General features: G+C 44.5%; 1 protein-coding gene across 1 annotated transcript in view; it reads left to right on the top strand.

Annotated features, from left to right (window-relative positions):
* MYRFL (myelin regulatory factor like) overlaps positions 1-17,374 on the top strand; it is a 260,028-nt gene that overhangs the window by 235,610 nt on the left and 7,044 nt on the right. Inside the window, exon 23 of the mRNA XM_069764614.1 lies at positions 8,635-8,743. Coding sequence (XP_069620715.1) covers positions 8,635-8,743 — 109 coding nt within the window. The remainder of the gene's footprint in view (positions 1-8,634; positions 8,744-17,374) is intronic.

Here is a 17,374-nt window from a genome sequence, read left to right as displayed (position 1 = left end):
AAAGGTCCTGGACTCCCCCGTGGGTGAACAAATTTGGAATGGAACAAAAGATCACATGGAGGTGATAATTAGGATACATGGGTAATTTTGGAGGAAATTGGCCGGGTGAGTCTATGGGCGTCTCTGAGCTGGAGCGTAGCGGCTAGAGGCAAGACGCGACCTGGAGGCCAAGTTTGTTACGGTTATGGAGGACAAGTTTTATGGTCTGGAGGCCAAGTTTATTACATTTTGGGGCTTCGAGGACCGCCCTCCCCGTGGTTAATGTTTAATAAATAAACTGTTTGTTATTATGTGTTAATAAAACGGCTGCTGTGGCCAACTTATCCAAATAACCATTGTGGTCAGTTTTTATTTCAGATAAAGTGGTCGAGCCGTTAGGTTGAAGGGGTAAATGAGGAGTGAAAAAAGGTGGGTAGAGAAACTCATGGGGATTCACGTATACCCAATTGTCAAGTAAGGCCGTACTGGGCCGCAGGCCTTCAAAGGGAGGACGCCATGACAGGGTTAAGTGATAATACATGAGGAAGCATGGGGTAGAAGGAATTTTGGGTGGGGAAGGGTTAATAAGTTTGAATCAGGGGTATGATGTATGGCTGGGGGGGGGAGTAGGGAGAGGAGGCGGAGTAAGGGCGGGCACTATAAGGGGCAACGGCCATCTCAGTGGGGCAACCATTTTAGGTTCCCCACCATACTAGAAACAAGCTCCCACCCACCCTCCCTCTTTTTATTTATTTATTTATTTTTGGTTGCGTTGGGAAAGTCCATAGGTGACGTCAAGGTCGTTAAAAAAAAAAAAAAAATTGGGTTATTATTATTGTATTGCTTGAATTATTGCAATATGTTTTCTGTTGTTTTGTCGCGGCAGCAGGGCGTGGGGGGGGAGGTCCTCGAGGTTGGTGGTGATGGAAATGGTGGATCGGAGGGGGGGGGGATCTCAAAGGTCCTGGACTCCCCCGTGGGTGAACAAATTTGGAATGGAACAAAAGATCACATGGAGGTGATAATTAGGATACATGGGTAATTTTGGAGGAAATTGGCCGGGTGAGTCTATGGGCGTCTCTGAGCTGGAGCGTAGCGGCTAGAGGCAAGACGCGACCTGGAGGCCAAGTTTGTTACGGTTATGGAGGACAAGTTTTATGGTCTGGAGGCCAAGTTTATTACATTTTGGGGCTTCGAGGACCGCCCTCCCCGTGGTTAATGTTTAATAAATAAACTGTTTGTTATTATGTGTTAATAAAACGGCTGCTGTGGCCAACTTATCCAAATAACCATTGTGGTCAGTTTTTATTTCAGATAAAGTGGTCGAGCCGTTAGGTTGAAGGGGTAAATGAGGAGTGAAAAAAGGTGGGTAGAGAAACTCATGGGGATTCACGTATACCCAATTGTCAAGTACCTGACAGTGCACATGTCACAGGCCGTAGCTTATGACTACTATGCTTAGAGCACTGAGTGTCTGAAACGTGTTGGTGACTGTGTGGAATTTATAGATGGGGTTTAACAAGTTCCTCTTTTTTTAAAAATGGTGCACCTTCCAAATAAAAAAAAAATAAGAATGATATATAAATTACAACAGTAACATTATATCCTCCCTGTATCTAAAATGGGTTCTTTCCAAAACTGAATTCCTTGTGTTTCTTCCCTCTACCGCGCTACCTATACCCAATATTACAATTTCTGGTGGTGCCTCTACCATAATTGCCAAGCATGAATGCTATATTTGACTCAGATCTTTCCTTCACTCCCTATACTCAATACTCAGAAACATTAAAAAAAAGTCAACCTTTACTTACCTTTAACTTTGCAAAACGTCTTATTCCCGTCTGAACTATTGCAAGGCTCTCCAAGTCACACTGAAAGTCTCCTTTACACTGTAAGGCCGGCGTCACACTTGGCGTAAGACAATACGGAACGTATTATACGTCCGTACTACGCGTTCAATACGCCACAATGTCTCCGTAGTCGACTTCCGTAGTTACTGCGTTTCTTAGGTGTGGTCGCGTATTTTGCGCATGTGCTTGTGCGTGTGTAATCCGTATATAATCCGTATTGCGTTTTTTTCACGCACCCTCACAAAATGGACATTTAACGGTTTTCTGGCCTGCACATCATTTAAATCATCATTAAACACACTATTTAAGCCCTCGACAACAGGTGGACCCTTCCCATCTGCCATATATGTTCTCTAGCATATTTTGGGTGTGTTGCTTGGAACTTACAAACATGTCTGCCCATGTGTATTTAAGCACAACTCAGCGGGTGTTGCTTCACTGGGTGTTGTCTCGTCGCTTTGGACAGCCATATCCGGTCAATGTTGATCCGCGAAGGAGGAGACGAAGATTGTGGGTCCATCCTCTATTGACCCAACGCCAGAGTAAAGGACATTTCCAGAGACTATATTCAGCTTTGAGGGCACATCCTGACAAGTTTTACCTGTATAGTCGCATGTCCATCAGGACTTTTGACATGTTGTTGGAGATCTTACGTCCTGGCCTCACCTATCAGGACACCTGGATGAGAAAAGCCATCTCTGCTGAGGAGCGTCTGCTCCTTACCTTACAGTATGTATTCCACATTCGCCCATACTGTTTTTTGTTTGTTTGTTTGTTCTAAACTGTGTGGTGTCCTACTATGTTTCATTAACTTAACTTGGACATGAAGCCACAAGCACATATAAAAGAATGTTGTTAATATGCTATTATTTTAAGATAGTAAAATTAACCTTTTTCGATTGGAAATAATGTCCTAGGAAATGAAATATACACTTTTGCTTATTCCTGTTTTCGTAGTCATCATGTTAATGGTTTTTTTTTTACATTTTTCTTGTATTGCAGCTTCCTGTCCACAGGCTTGTCCTATGCGGGTCTACACCTGGAGTTTCTGATTGGGCGGTCGACAATTTCATGCATTGTTAGGACAACCTGTTCCCAAATATGGCAGAAACTTCAGGAAGTTGTGATGCCTGAGCCCAAACAGGAGGATTGGCTCAAAATCGCCACTGGTTTCAAAAATACTTGTGACTTCCCTAACTGCATTGGAGCTGTGGATGGGAAACATATCAGGGTGCGTAAGCCGCCGAACTCTGGTTCCCAATTCTACAATTACAAACAGTTTTTCTCTGTAGTTCTGTTAGCAGTTGCTGACAGTAACTACAGGTTTATAATTGTAGACATTGGTGCCTATGGGCGAACTGGAGACTCTAGGGTCTTCAATTCGTCCATAATGGGTCGGCGGCTACGTGACAACCAGTTGAACCTCCCACCACCACAACAACTCCCAGGCTCCAATGCGGAAGCACTGCCTTTTGTTTTTGTTGGAGGTGAGGCCTTCCAACTGACGAGGCACGTCATGAGGCCTTACCCCAGGCGCAACCTTGACCACCGGCGGAGGGTGTTTAATTTGAGACTTGCAAGGGCACGGAGACTGGTTGAGTGCGCCTTTGGGATTCTTGTTGCCAAATGGCGTGTTCTTCAGTCTGCCATCCAGCTGAGTGAGGCTACAATCAATGAAGTGATCAAAGCCTGTGTAATTCTACATAATTTCACAAGAATACATGATTGTTCCTCTCCACATTTTGAAGATCACCTCATGAACAATGTTAGTAGGCCTACCCCATATGTCCCTCCTTCGCGCCGTCCACTTTCTGGTCTTAAAGTTCGTGATGTCTTTACAAATTATTTTTTGACTCCTCAAGGTGCTACTCCCTGGCAAGACTATGCATTTTTGCATGTTTAATTATTTTGATTTATGAAGTATGTGTTAACCAATTTCTAAACTCTGTCTGTTGTATTTAATTATTTCACATATGGTTGTCAGCATATCATGTGTGTGTGATGGAAGAATGATTCGAGCGCATCCAGACTTTGATTGGTATTAATATAACTTTTTACTGCATACCATTTTTGATGGGTTTTTTTTTGGGCCCATAACCAGATTTTGGCCACAAATTTGCCTTTTTTTAGTGGCAACAACATTCTGTACAGAATCCACAATTAAGACTGCTATGTATGCACAATCTAAACCAATATTGTGGTTTTCAAAATATAAACCTCCAAAAAATAACAAGGAAAAAAAACAAACAAAAACAAACATAAAACAAAATTACAAGTCCTGGTAGGTTGGTGCAGGAGATGTAGCTTGCTCAGGTTCAGCATCAGGTGGCCTTTGTTGTCCCAATTGTCCAGCACCCTGTGCAGATGTTGTAGTGGCCTGAGGGACATTAGCCCAGCTATGATGCTGGTAAGTTTGAAGAGTGGGCCGAGGATTTGGGACATACCCTTGCTGTTGCTGACCATATGTCCGGGAATCATACCCCAACCCAAAATGACCATATTGTCCATACCCAGGTTGGGACCAGCCTCCAGCACTAGGTGAGGACAAGTGGCCATATTGGGATGGTTGATGATATCCAGACATATGTTGCTGAGTTTGCCATTGTGGGTTCGTTGTTGTTTGGGGTTGAGGTGTTGGCTGACGTTGAGGGGGTGCTTCAGATCCTTGTTGAGCAGCCAGGCCTTGTAATCTTTGAGGCCGCAGAATATTTTCAGGTGACATCTGCCACTGTTCAATCATCTGCAATAGATTGTATGGGTTATTTGGGGGGTGCATGCGTCAATAAGGATCTGAAAACACCCTCTCAAACGCAGCCTCAACTCCCGCTCTATGGACCTTAAGTACTGGGCAAGGCTCCTTGTAAATCCCTCCTCCCCATCATCCTCTCGAACCCGTGCCAAATAGTTCATGACCCCAGCATCAACGTTTCGGCCGCTTTGGATCAGCTCTCTCCTGCGGCGTGAACGCTGTGGTCTGACTGCAGCCTGTGGGGATGGATCCAGGGCAACAGTTGGGCTGCTGCTATTTCCAGGCTCATCCTGGCTAGGTGGTGGTGCTGCAGCTGATGATGATGCTGCGGCGGAAGATGCAAACTCTGGGGCCTCTGGGTGTGGTTGTGATGCAGATGGAGCTGCCTGGCCAGATGTGGAGGATCTATGAGGGATGGAGCCTGAGGGAGCAGCAGATGGACCAGCCACCTCTTCACCTTCCCCAACTGGGTCAATCACCAGCTCTGACTCAGACCCTGTCTCCCTGTCAGTGAGGTTAGACTGAGTTCTGAAAAATAAAACAAAAAATTTTGTCACAATTTTAAAGAAATTTTCTATCCCCCCAAAAAATTAAAACAGTGAGTGATGTTTGTACTTACGGCCTGAGGTCCATGCTGGGGTTAAGGAAGGTTAGGCGGTCGAAATATATGTATTTTTTTTTTTTAGGAGGTGCCCCGGCTCCACTTTTCTCCCGCTGCTGCCTCTCCCTCCTATACTGGTCACGGATACTCCGCCACCTTGTTGTAACATCACCCACTAAAAAACAACAAAAAATACACACATTCATTACACCATTATGCAGATTGCTCACACAAGGTGAAATTGAATACACAGATTTAAGTGAAGCATACAAATAGGCATTTGAGGAGCACATTTAATATTAAATTTTAAAACCAAACACACAATTATGAAACAAGGCCACAAGGACAGAGTCCCCTAACCTCTATCACAGAAAGGACAATTAATGGGAAACACTGTTAGTAAGGGACACCTATTTAAAACATTAATGAAATCCTTTTATCAGGTACAACACCATGTATCTACTGGTGTGCTTTCTAGTTCTTTCATGAATATTTAAGACATTCTTGATGAGAAATTCAAAGTAGTAAAGGCCTGCTGTTTCACAAGAGCATTACATTTCCAACATGGGTGTACTTACTTATCTGTCGCTGTGCCTCACGTGGCTGCTGGTCATAATGTGGGAAGAGGGACCCACACACACTCCTCCATGCAGCCTCTTTTTGTGCCCTGTTGGCATAATTTGGGTCTCTTTGGTCCCATATGACAGGCCTCTCTTGGACCAAAATTATCAGCATGTCCGTATTGACAATGTTTGCCATGCTGAATATCACTCCGTGGAGGCGTGCAGCAGACTTCTGGGTTCACTGTCTGGCTTTTTCAGCTAATTAGCATGTCTCACCTGCCTGATTGACGCCTTTGGACATTTCCGGACATCTGCCTGTAAGTTGCGTATTTCTTGCAATGCACACGCATGGTCCGTATGCATTCCGTATTATACGCTCTCCCATAGACTTGCATTGGCGTATTTTTTGCGCTATACGCTGACAAACGCAGCATGCTGCGATTTTGTGCGGCCGTAGAACGCCGTATATTACGGATCCGTAATATACGGCTGATAGGACTAGACCCATAGAGAATCATTGTGCCGTATGTTATGCGAGTTTTACGGACGTAGTTTCTGCGCTCTTACGTCCGTAAAACTCGCAAGTGTGACGGCGGCCTAAGCCTACGGAGCCTCGGTTTGGGACCCCATATTGTTTACATTATAAAAGCCATTTCTGAGCCATAGTTTGATCCAGAGAGTCATAATGTGTCTCAGAGAAACAGCGCTGAATACAAGAGAAGTTGGCGATCAGTAAGTATATTATCACACTGACAATATTACTACCTTTAAATGGGTTTAGGGAAAAAATGTTAATGGGAAGGCTGTTTTTGCCACACCCCCCATGAAGGGCAATGGGGTACTCGGTACCGGGTTCTTCAGTTCCCTCAGCTGGGATGTCACGGTGGCCCGACCCAGACCGTGGCCCTATGAGGGGCGCCAAATAAAAGGGTAAAATTTGAAGATAACGGTAGTGTTCGTGACGCCACCTGTGGTATTCGGTCAGAGTGACTGACGCTGCTTAGGGGTCCGCTGGGGTGATTGAATGGCAGCTAGATGGTATACCTTCCCACAGGTGAAGTATATCCCCAGGGCTTCCCAGAAGTGTAGATGTTGATGGTAGATGGTGCAAGGCGCGGTGAATAACGAAGACACAATGGGTGCAGTCTCTTTACCTTTACTGAAGGCTTCAGCATCCACAGTCCAGGGTGCCGGATGGCAGGGTAGGCAGAGTCTGGCCGGTCTGATGGCAATTCCAGAGACCCCTTATCCAGGTGGAAATCAGTAGCCTACCCCTTGCGCACAGTAACGTAGTAGGTCCTTACTTGCATAAGCTCCAATAAGGTCCTCACTCTTGTTACTCTTCTCTCTCTGTCCCCAAGATGGATAGGATAAACCCGTATGATGGTGGTGGCCTGAGGCTATTTTATAGGGACCCTAGCGTTGCCCCTCCTCCGCGTTGCCACCTTGTCTGCTTAGGTTCTTAGGTCGGACAGCCAACTTGGAATCGGCTGTCCTGACGGTCTCTGAAGTAAAGCGTAGAGTCTATTACTCCCTCGGTGTTCTGGCCACCGGATCTGCGCTCAGTGGGAGGCAGCCTGCTTCTAGCTGGTCTCCCACTGGTGTTTTACTCCTACTGCTACGACTTCTGTGCTCACTCACTATGGCACACTTCCTTTCTTGTCCTTTCCTAGGAGGCTGCCGCATGGGTTGCAGGCGCAGCTCCGTATCCTTCTCTCCCGTTCCTGGGCCGAGCCCAGTCTGCTCCTCTCCTCCTGACTATCTCCTTCTCCCTCCAGTCAGCTTCTCCCTCACTTCCTAACCAACCCCCAGTTTTACCCAAGTGTGAGGAGTGGCCTGATAGATAGAACCTTTTGCTCCCCCTGGTGGCCGGCGTGTGAAGTGTCTGTGTGGCTGTGATACCTGGCAGGGTGAACTCCTTTGGTGCCATCAGACGTAACATTGCTCCCCCCTGGTGGAAGAACGACATTACTGCAACGACCAGGACTCTGGGGCGCTGCACTTTCTTTTACAGATTCTAGCAAATCATTACTCTAGAAAAGTTCCCAATTAGTTTCATTCTTTTTCTTTTCCTTGCAGTTTTAGTTACAATCTTGAAATTACAACTATTATGTCGGTATTAATACTTGAACTTTTAATTTGAAGCTCATTTATTTCTTAGTCTGTTTGAAATGAGGAGTTATTTTTTGTGAGCAGCTTTCAGGCTCTGAGATCTGATATTGGTGATTTCTAATATTTTTCACAGTTTTTAATTGCTTCATTATTATACTCAGGTATTGAAAGTCTGCATGTAATGATGATAATTTTAGATTTCTCTATAATAAGCATGATCAGATATCCCTGCTAAAACTATTTGCTTCTAAGTTTGTGTCTAAAATTTTCAACTAAGATTCTATCACAATTCCTTGTGGACTGACTACCGTACATTAATACATTTTTTTTTAATAGTTTGTCCTTGACAATGACAATCTCTGAAATAAAAAACCAAAAACCACCTAACTACCTTGGATGGCATTGCGTACATTTTATTTGTAATAATGTTGTTATGTGCATATTTAACATTGCAATAATCTAATTTACAGATCCTACGTATCAGTCAGTAGGACATGAGCCCTCTTCATGCTCCTGGATAGGGACAGCAACCATATAGCATAGAGGGCACCCACTAGATGGCCATCCAGGGGTCTAAATGCAGTAGAAATTTATATTTAGTCATAGAGGGTCTGTTGCCCGTCACAATATTTGTACTGTGATCAATGCTATGAAAAGAAGGGCACAGCCATAAAAGTGGGATTTTCTAATTGTGAACTAATTGGCTAATAGAAGGAAGGAGTTATATATACATTTTTGTAAAAATACAATTATTTATAGAAAAATGATTGTGTTTTCCAGCACTACAGAACCACTGATCATATACCAGTGTAAGATGACATTGGGAAATATTTGCAACCGAGGAACTTACAACAGGAAAAAGAGAGATATTTCTCCAGAGTCAACTCAGGTATAAGAGATTTATATAAAGCCATTTTCATACACCTTATTCGAATATTCTGTGATAAAGACATACTGGGAGTAGCTGGTGGGAGGGGAACTTGCCCTGGGGGTAATTAGGTATGAATATGAAATATTATGCAAGATGTTGGGTCAGAGGATCCTTCCTTCCTCCTTCCTCTCCCGTCTGTCATGAAATTACAATACTGAGGTCTGGTTGGGAGAGAAGCGCACAATAGGGTAAAACCACAAGAGGAGTGTATGCTTAAGAGGTGTATCTAACACAACAACTTTATGAATAGACTGTTTACTTGCTGCTTAATATATGCCACTACAGACAGATGCCATTCACAAAAGATAACACGGGGGAACACAATTTTTTAAGAGTTAGGTCAGACAACTGTTCTTAATTAATTTTTGGATGCTGAATCCAGAAATGATCTCAGTTTTTCTCTATCACGTCAAGTTTTTGAACTATAGGATTTTTGTCTTCTCAAAACTATGTAAACTACTGTACCTAAAAAGTGTTTTTTTTTTTAAATAGTACAAATATGAACAAAAAATGAAATATATAAGAAATAGGCATGACAAAGTTGTGACTACTCTAAAGGTACCTTCACACATAACGATATTGTTAACGATATCGTTGCTTTTTGTGACATAGCAACGATATCGTTAATAAAATCGTTATGTGTGACAGCGACCAACGATCAGGCCCCTGCTGGGAGATCGTTGGTCGCTGAAGAAAGTCCAGAACTTTATTTCGTCGCTGGACTCCCGTGGACATCGCTGGATCGGCGTGTGTGACACCGATCCAGCGATGTCTTCACTGGTAACCAGGGTAAACATCGGGTAACTAAGCGCAGGGCCGCGCTTAGTAACCCGATGTTTACCCTGGTTACCATCCTAAAAGTAAAAAAAAACAAACGCTACATACTTACCTACCGCTGTCTGTCCCCGGCGCTGTGCTCTGCACTCCTCCTGTACTGGCTGTGAGCGTCGGTCAGCCGGAAAGCAGAGCGGTGACGTCACCGCTCTGCTTTCCGGCCGCTGTGCTCACAGCCAGTACAGGAGGAGTGCAGAGCACAGCGCTGGAGGACAGACAGCGGTAGGTAAGTATGTACTGTTTGTTTTTTTTACTTTTAGGATGGTAACCAGGTTAAACATCGGGTTACTAAGCGCGGCCCTGCGCTTAGTTACCCGATGTTTACCCTGGTTACCGGCATCGTTGGTCGCTGGAGAGCGGTCTGTGTGACAGCTCTCCAGCGACCAAACAGCGACGCTGCAGCGATCCGGATCGTTGTCGGTATTGCTGCAGCGTCGCTTAATGTGAAGGGGCCTTTACAAGTTGCCACGTAGCTCTATATGAGTCGAATTGTAATCAGATAACAAGTCTTATTACAGATATCAGTGCAATTGTGCTTCTCTGGCAGGTAAGTTGTATAGGTAAAACTTGACGTGCTAGAAAATAACTGACTACATTTTTGGAATCAGCATGCCAATTTTAGTATAAATCAGCTCAAAAACCTAACTCAACAGAAATTTTTTTTCAAATTGTTCCCCAGTGTAAAGGGAATCTGCCACCTCGAAAAATACTATTCAAGTGCAGATATAAGGGTAATGTGCAGGTAGATCGCAGCATGTGTGCACAGAGCAGTGATTACAGCATGCTCACTGCATAGTGATAGGGGACTATAATCGCTCCTTGCACCCCCTCGGTGACTGGAAGCCAGCGGCTATTGGGAGAATAAAACTTCATTTTCTACCTGCTCTAGTAGGGCTGCCAGACATGATTTAAATGTTCTTTACTTGCAGATGAATCGCTATATCTGCAGGTAAATTGTTTCTTGATGTTATTGGTTCCCTTTACTGTTATTCACCTTCTCTGTCAGTGGTTTTAATGTTTTTCTGATTGCTATATAGGTGTATAATTTTGACCCAATTTTACAGCAGTAGTATCAATAGCAAACACCTTATAAATGTCATATGTACATATATGAAAGAGCAAGGGAGGGGAGGACCCTAGAGCTGTAGCAAGGAAATGCAATCTTCCCTCAGCATTGTATTTGCAATTGACTTTGCTCAAGCACAAAAAACTGGTAAACAACTCATCTACAGTGCATTCAAGCTGATTCCATTGAAACTTATAACACTGGCCTCCAACACTTTCATGGGGTTAAAAGGCTTGATGGGAAGTCTCCAGCATTTCTCTGTATGATGTGTGAATGTATACTAGAATATGCAAATTAAATCAACCAATTTATGATCCCAAATGTATCATTGTGTCACACTGACAATACTTAAATCCAAAAAACCAAGTCTTAAATTGCTATGGAACGCAAAAAGAACTTAATACACAATGAACTATAGTAATCAATACAGTAATATTTATTAATAATTTACAAGATAAAAATTACAGTAGATAATAACCGGAAAAAACCTCCAATGTAGCGGAGCGGATTATTCACATGACATCAGAAATAACACACATGAGATATTCATAGACTAAACTCCCCAAAAGACCTGCCTATCTAAATGAGTTACACACAGCCGGGCGGTATTACCATCACAAAGCCGACTCTGTGGAAACAGGTGATTCAAATACTGGGGCTCAACTGGTTTATCACTGCCATAAGGCATGTACATAATCAAATTCACCACCTCCTATAGATACACCTATCAAGTTCTATTGCAGGTCAGAAATGAGCAAGCTATTGATAACTTACATGGTGTATGATGTCCGTGTGTCCGTTCCTTTACCCCGACACGCGTTTCGTAACACTTCCTCAGGGGGCGTCCCTTGAGCCCCAGTATTTGAATCACCTGTTTCCACAGAGCCGGTTTTGTGATGGTAATACCGCCCGGCTGTGTGTAACTCATTTAGATAGGCAGGTCTTTTTGGGAGTTTAGTCTATGAATTTCTCATGTGTGTTATTACTGATGTCATTTGAATAATCCGCTCCGCTACATTGGAGGTTTTTTCTGGTTATTATCTACTGTAATTTTTATCTTGTAAATTATTAATAAATATTAATGTATTGATTACTATAGTGCATTGTGTATTAAGTCCTTTTGTGTTCCATAGCAATTTGAGACTTGTTTTTTTGGATTTTAGAATATGCAAATGCAGGGGTAAAAGTTTTACGCACATAGTGAAGCTATTATAAAGAAGTTGTCCAGTACTTTGCTTTTTATATAAAGATATAATATATTTATTATAAATGTATACATATACTAGATGGAGGATTGATGCTATCACATCGGGAGGGCGGTAATGTCACGTGGGGGGCAGGCTTTGCAGCATTGAGAATCTCTCCCCCCATGTGCTCACCCACCTATCCACTCTCTCTTTCCCCATGTGCTGACTTCTCCAGTTTGTGCTCTCTTCTTTGACCTGTCTACCCCATGTGCTATATCCCCCCAGTCTGCTGTCTCTTTCCTTCCTGTGCTGTGTTCTCCCCTCATGTGCTGTCCCGTTTGAGCTGTCTCCCCCATGTGCTGTCTCTCTCACACCTGTGCGCTTTCTCTCTCCCCCATCTGATGTCTTCTCCTCTCATGTCATCTCTTTTTTTACCTGTGTACCACATGTGCTCTCCCTCTTGTCTGCTCTCTCTCCACCACTGTGCTGTCTTCTTCCCTCATGTACAGAACATACCACAGCTCCTGGGAAGGTGAGGAAGCAAAAGATAATACTGACATTACAGCAGCAGATTGCAGAGGATACATTTTGTGAGGTTTAAAAACAGTGAAATATTTTACCTGACAAAAGAAATTCTCTGCGATTTCCTGCTGTAATGTCAGTATTGTCTTTTGCTTCCTCCCCTGCCCAGGAGATGTGGTATTCTTCGTACACGGTCAGACACAATTTTTAAAATGAACTTTCGTTCATGGGAAAACCCTTTTAATGTCACCGGCTTCCTCTGCCTGTGGAGACGTTGCTCATCTGTCACCGGGATCAGCTGAATGATTCACTGGGCCTGCGCAGAATTCGCACAGACGCAGATAGCGGCGGTCACATTAAAACTATGCATCCGCTCCTCCTGTACAAAGATGGCGGCGGTCAGTGACTAATTCGGCTGATCCCAGCGGCGGCGTGTTCGCAACAATGTTCCGCTGGTGGTACCACTCTAGAGGCTGTGTACAGCGTATACTGTGTGTGTGAGTGTGTGTGGTGCACATGGCAAATACATTGTGCGTGTGTGGTGCGTATGGCATATACAGTGTGTGTTTGTGTGTGTGTGCTGTGTACGGCGTATACAGTGTCTGTGTGTTTGGAGCACCCGCTAGGACCGTGGGGTACTCGTACCGGGCTGGTTCTGCTCTTAAAGGGGTGGTCACAGTGGCAGTAACCCGGTCCTTAGCCCTGGGCGTCCAGCAAAAAGGGGATTAATGGAAATGGGAATAAAGTATAATGTAGTATGTTCATGATGCCACCTGTGGTACTCAGCCAGGGATTGCTGACGCTGCTTAAAGGGGTCCTCTGGAGCTGACAGTTTGGCAGCTTAGATGATATAGCTCCCCACAGGTAGAGCTTGGTCCCCAGGGCTCCCGGTGTAGCTGGTAAAAGGGATGGTTGACGGTGGAGTGCAGGAAAGAACTAGAGGACACAAGGTTACAGGTTTTTTTTACCTTCTACTGATGCAGTTCAGGTACAAGTAACAAGTGGTCTTTGGAATCTGGGCAGCCTGGAAGCAATTCGGAATCCCCTAGCCAGGTGGGGTTGGAAGCCTTCCTTACTGTGCTGTGCTCTCAGTCCCTTGCTGCCTGAGGCTCTGTACAAGGTCATCTCTCTCTCTCTGTCCCTTTAGGTGGACACTACCCTCATGGTAGGCAACTCGAGTCTTTTTACAGGTGTCCCTTCTTGTGGTGACTCTGGGCTCTATCTGCTGCTGTGCTTTCGGGTGTAATGGTGGCCAGAAGACTTGGAATCTCCTGCCAGCTGGTTTCTGCTGTGGGGCATCCAGTTACCCCCACAACCTTGGAATTCCAGCCTCTGGCTTCTGTGCTTGATCCTGGAGTGAGCCCAATCGCAGCTCCATTCCAGTTTCTCTCTCTCCCACTTTGCTCCTTCTCCCCTCACTTTTTTCTACAATTTGCCTGACTCTCCCATCAGGAGCTGCAGAGCCGCATGTCTGCCCAGCTCCAGCTCTCCTCACAGACTCACCACTAACTCCTCCTTCACCCAGAATATATAGGGAAGCTACCCTTAAACCGAGGCTAGAACTCCCACTTCTGGCCTGGAGTCAGAACAGTGTTGTGTGTACGTGTTACCTGTTAAAGGGATCCTTGTCGCTTCCAGGCATGGCATTACCCTCCCTGTGAGAAAGACAATACCACTGTAGCAACCGAGTTCCTGGGGCGTTACATTTGTTTGTGGTGTGACGGTGTTCCACTGGTGGTACCGCACAAGAAGCTGGCACTACCAGCAGTTTCCATATTGAGACACCCATCACTTGGGTGTCCCAATATGGAGGTCGGTGAACTTCCACCATTTGGAATTCTGGGAACCGGACACATCTAGACGGAACAGGATATGAAGACATTATAAGGTGAGTATACACACACAGGGTGGGCCATTTATATGGATACACCTAAGTAAAATGGGAATGGTTGGTGATATCAACTTCCTGTTTGTGGCACATTAGTATATGGGAGAGGGGGAACTTTTCAAAATGGGTGGTGACCATAGCGGCCATTTTGAAGTGGACCATTTTGGATCCAACTTTATTTTCTCCAATGGGAAGAGGGTCATATGGCACATCAAACTTATTGAGAATTTCACAAGAAAAACAATGGTGTTCTTGGTTTTAACGTAACTTTATTCTTTCATGAGTTATTTACAAGTTTATGACTACTTATAAAATGTGTTCAAAGTGCTGTCCATTGTGTTGGATTGTCAATGCAACCCTCTTCTCCTACTCTTGACACACTGATAGCAACACAGCAGAAGAAATGCTGTGTCACATGACCCTCTTCCCATTGGAAAAATAAAGTTGGATTCAAAATGGCTGACTTCAAAAAGGCCGCCATGGTCACCACCCATCTTGAAAAGTTTTCCCCCTCCCATATACTAATGTGCCACAAACAGGAAGTTGATATCACCAACCATTCCCATTTTATTTAGGTGCATCCATATATATGGCCCACCCTGTATATATATATATATATATATATATATATATATATATATATATATATATATACACAGTGGGGGAAATAAGTATTTGATACATTGCTCACTTTACAAGTTTTCCCACCTACAAAGAATGGAGAGGCCTGTGATTTTTATCATAGTTACACTTCAGCCATGACAGACAGAATTTAAAAATCTAAAAATAAAAAATCATAAAATCACATTATATGATTTTTAAATAATTAAATTGCATTTTATTGCATGAAATAAGTATTTGATCACTTACCAACCAGCAAAAATTGTCTCTCCCAGACCTGTTAGTTTTTCTTAAAGAAGCCCTCCTACTCTTCACTCATTACCTGTATTAATTGCACCTGTTTGAACTCGTTACCTGTATAAAGACACCTGTACACACACTTAATCACACTCCAACCTCTCCACCATGGCCAAGACCAAAGAGCTGTCTAAGGATACCAAGGACAAAACTGAAGACCTGCACAAAAGTGGCATGGACTACAGGACAATAGGCAAGCAGCTTGGTAAGAAGGCAACAACTGTTGGCACAATTATTAGAAAATGGAAGAAACACAAGATGACTGTCAATCTTCCTCGGTCTGGGACTCCATGCAAGTTCTTGCCTCGTGGTGTAAAGATAATTCTGAAAAAGGTCAGGAATCTCCCCAGAACAACATGAGAGGACCTGGTCAATGACCTGGTCAATGACCTGAAGAGAGCTGGGACCACAGTCTCACACTTTACTATTTATAGCACACTACGTCATCATGGATTAAAATTCTGCTGGGCACACAAGATCCCCCTGCTCACACCAGCACATGTCTAGGCCCATTTGAAGTTCACTAATAACCATCTGGATGATCAAGAGGAGGTATGGGAGGAGTTCATGTGGTCAGATGAAGCCAAAATAGAACTTTCTAGCATAAACTCCACTCGCCGTGTTTGGAGGAAGAAGAAGGATGAGTACAACCCCATGAACACCATCCCAACTGTGAATCGTGGTGGAAGAAACATACTTTGGGGGTGCTTTTCTGCAAAGGGAACAGGTGGCCTGCATTGTATTGAAGGAAGGATGGATGGGGTCATGTATTGCAAGATTTTGGCCAACAACCTCCTTCCCTCAGTAAGCGTATTGAAGATGGGTTGTGGCTGGGTCTTCCACCATGACAAATACCCAAAATACACAGTCAGGACAACTAAGGAGTGACTCTGTAAGAAGCATTTCAAGGTGCTGAAGTGGCCTAGCCAGTTTCCAGATCTGAACTCAATAGAAAATCTTTGGAGGGAGCTGAAACTCAGAGTTGCACAGCAGCAGTCACAAAACCTGAAAGATCTGGAAAAGATCTGTATGGAGGAGTGGTACAAAATCCCTGCTGGGGCATTTGGTACAAAAAAAAACTGAAAACCCCTTTAACAACTCTTGGCACTCCATTTGCTGCTATATGATATCTCCTTAATGTTATGAAGTGTGCTATAGTGTATTTTTATTATGTATTTTGCTTTATTTCTGAAGAAGAAATACTTCTAATATGCTTTATTTTTCAGTTGTTTTTGATATATCTTGCATTTTTGGATCTTGCTGTCAGGGAATTGCTTACATGCACAGTCTAAAACCTGTGTAACCCTAAATCCTACTCTGTTTAGAAGTGGCTAAAATTGTATCCAAGCCAGGGAATGCTCTGTGAGCTAAATGCATCTGTAGTGTTGTAAGGGGATGACCAGACCGCGGGTACCTGTGCGCCGGGTCGGGAAATGATAAGGCTGCATCCCCTGTTCTCTAGGAAAAACAATAGCGAGCAAGACCAACCTCCTGACCGTGGGGGCATATAAAGGAGAAAGCGCGCACATCAGAGAGTAGTTTGGCGCCAACCTGGGGCAGCGTGCAGTCAGGTGAGCGGTGCGCCCTGTCCTCCCCACAGAGGACACATAGAGAGGGTCCCCCGCCATCTGCAGAGGGACTGCTGTGCTGAGGGGAGTTGTGTGTCCGGCAGCAGCAGCCCGGCAGAGGAGAGCTCTGTCCTAGGAGCATCAGCAGCGTGTAGGCCAGTGTTCACCATCTCCCGCCGCCAACAGCGGGGACCAGAGAAAGAGAGAGGAACGTGCAGTGTGTGCCCGATGACTACAGAGAGAGATGCAGTGTGTGCCTGGCGACTACAGGGAGAGGTGCAGTATGTGCCCAGCGACTACCAAAGAGCAAGTAAGCTCCATGTCCGTGAGTACAGTGCACGCGCCACATAACAGTGACCGGGTATGGGACAGACACTTGCGCCCTGACTTTGCCAGCATTTACTAGCTGAGCCACGTTGGGCTCGTTTGTACAGGACTGTGGCACTCACCCTTGTCAGCCACTGCAGCATATAGACTAGGGGCAGCGGAAGGTACCGGAGACTGACCGCTGCCGCCAGAAGATGAGGCATTGTTGTCTACAGGAGCCCACTAGAAAAGACACCACGCCTGCCATTGTCAGCGCTATTGACTTCCTTGTCTGAGGGA

Source organism: Ranitomeya imitator, chromosome 4 (assembly GCF_032444005.1).
Source record: "Ranitomeya imitator isolate aRanImi1 chromosome 4, aRanImi1.pri, whole genome shotgun sequence".
Lineage (NCBI taxonomy): Eukaryota > Metazoa > Chordata > Amphibia > Anura > Dendrobatidae > Ranitomeya > Ranitomeya imitator.
Note: the sequence above shows the minus strand (reverse complement) of the source record. Positions and strands in the feature narration are given on the sequence as shown.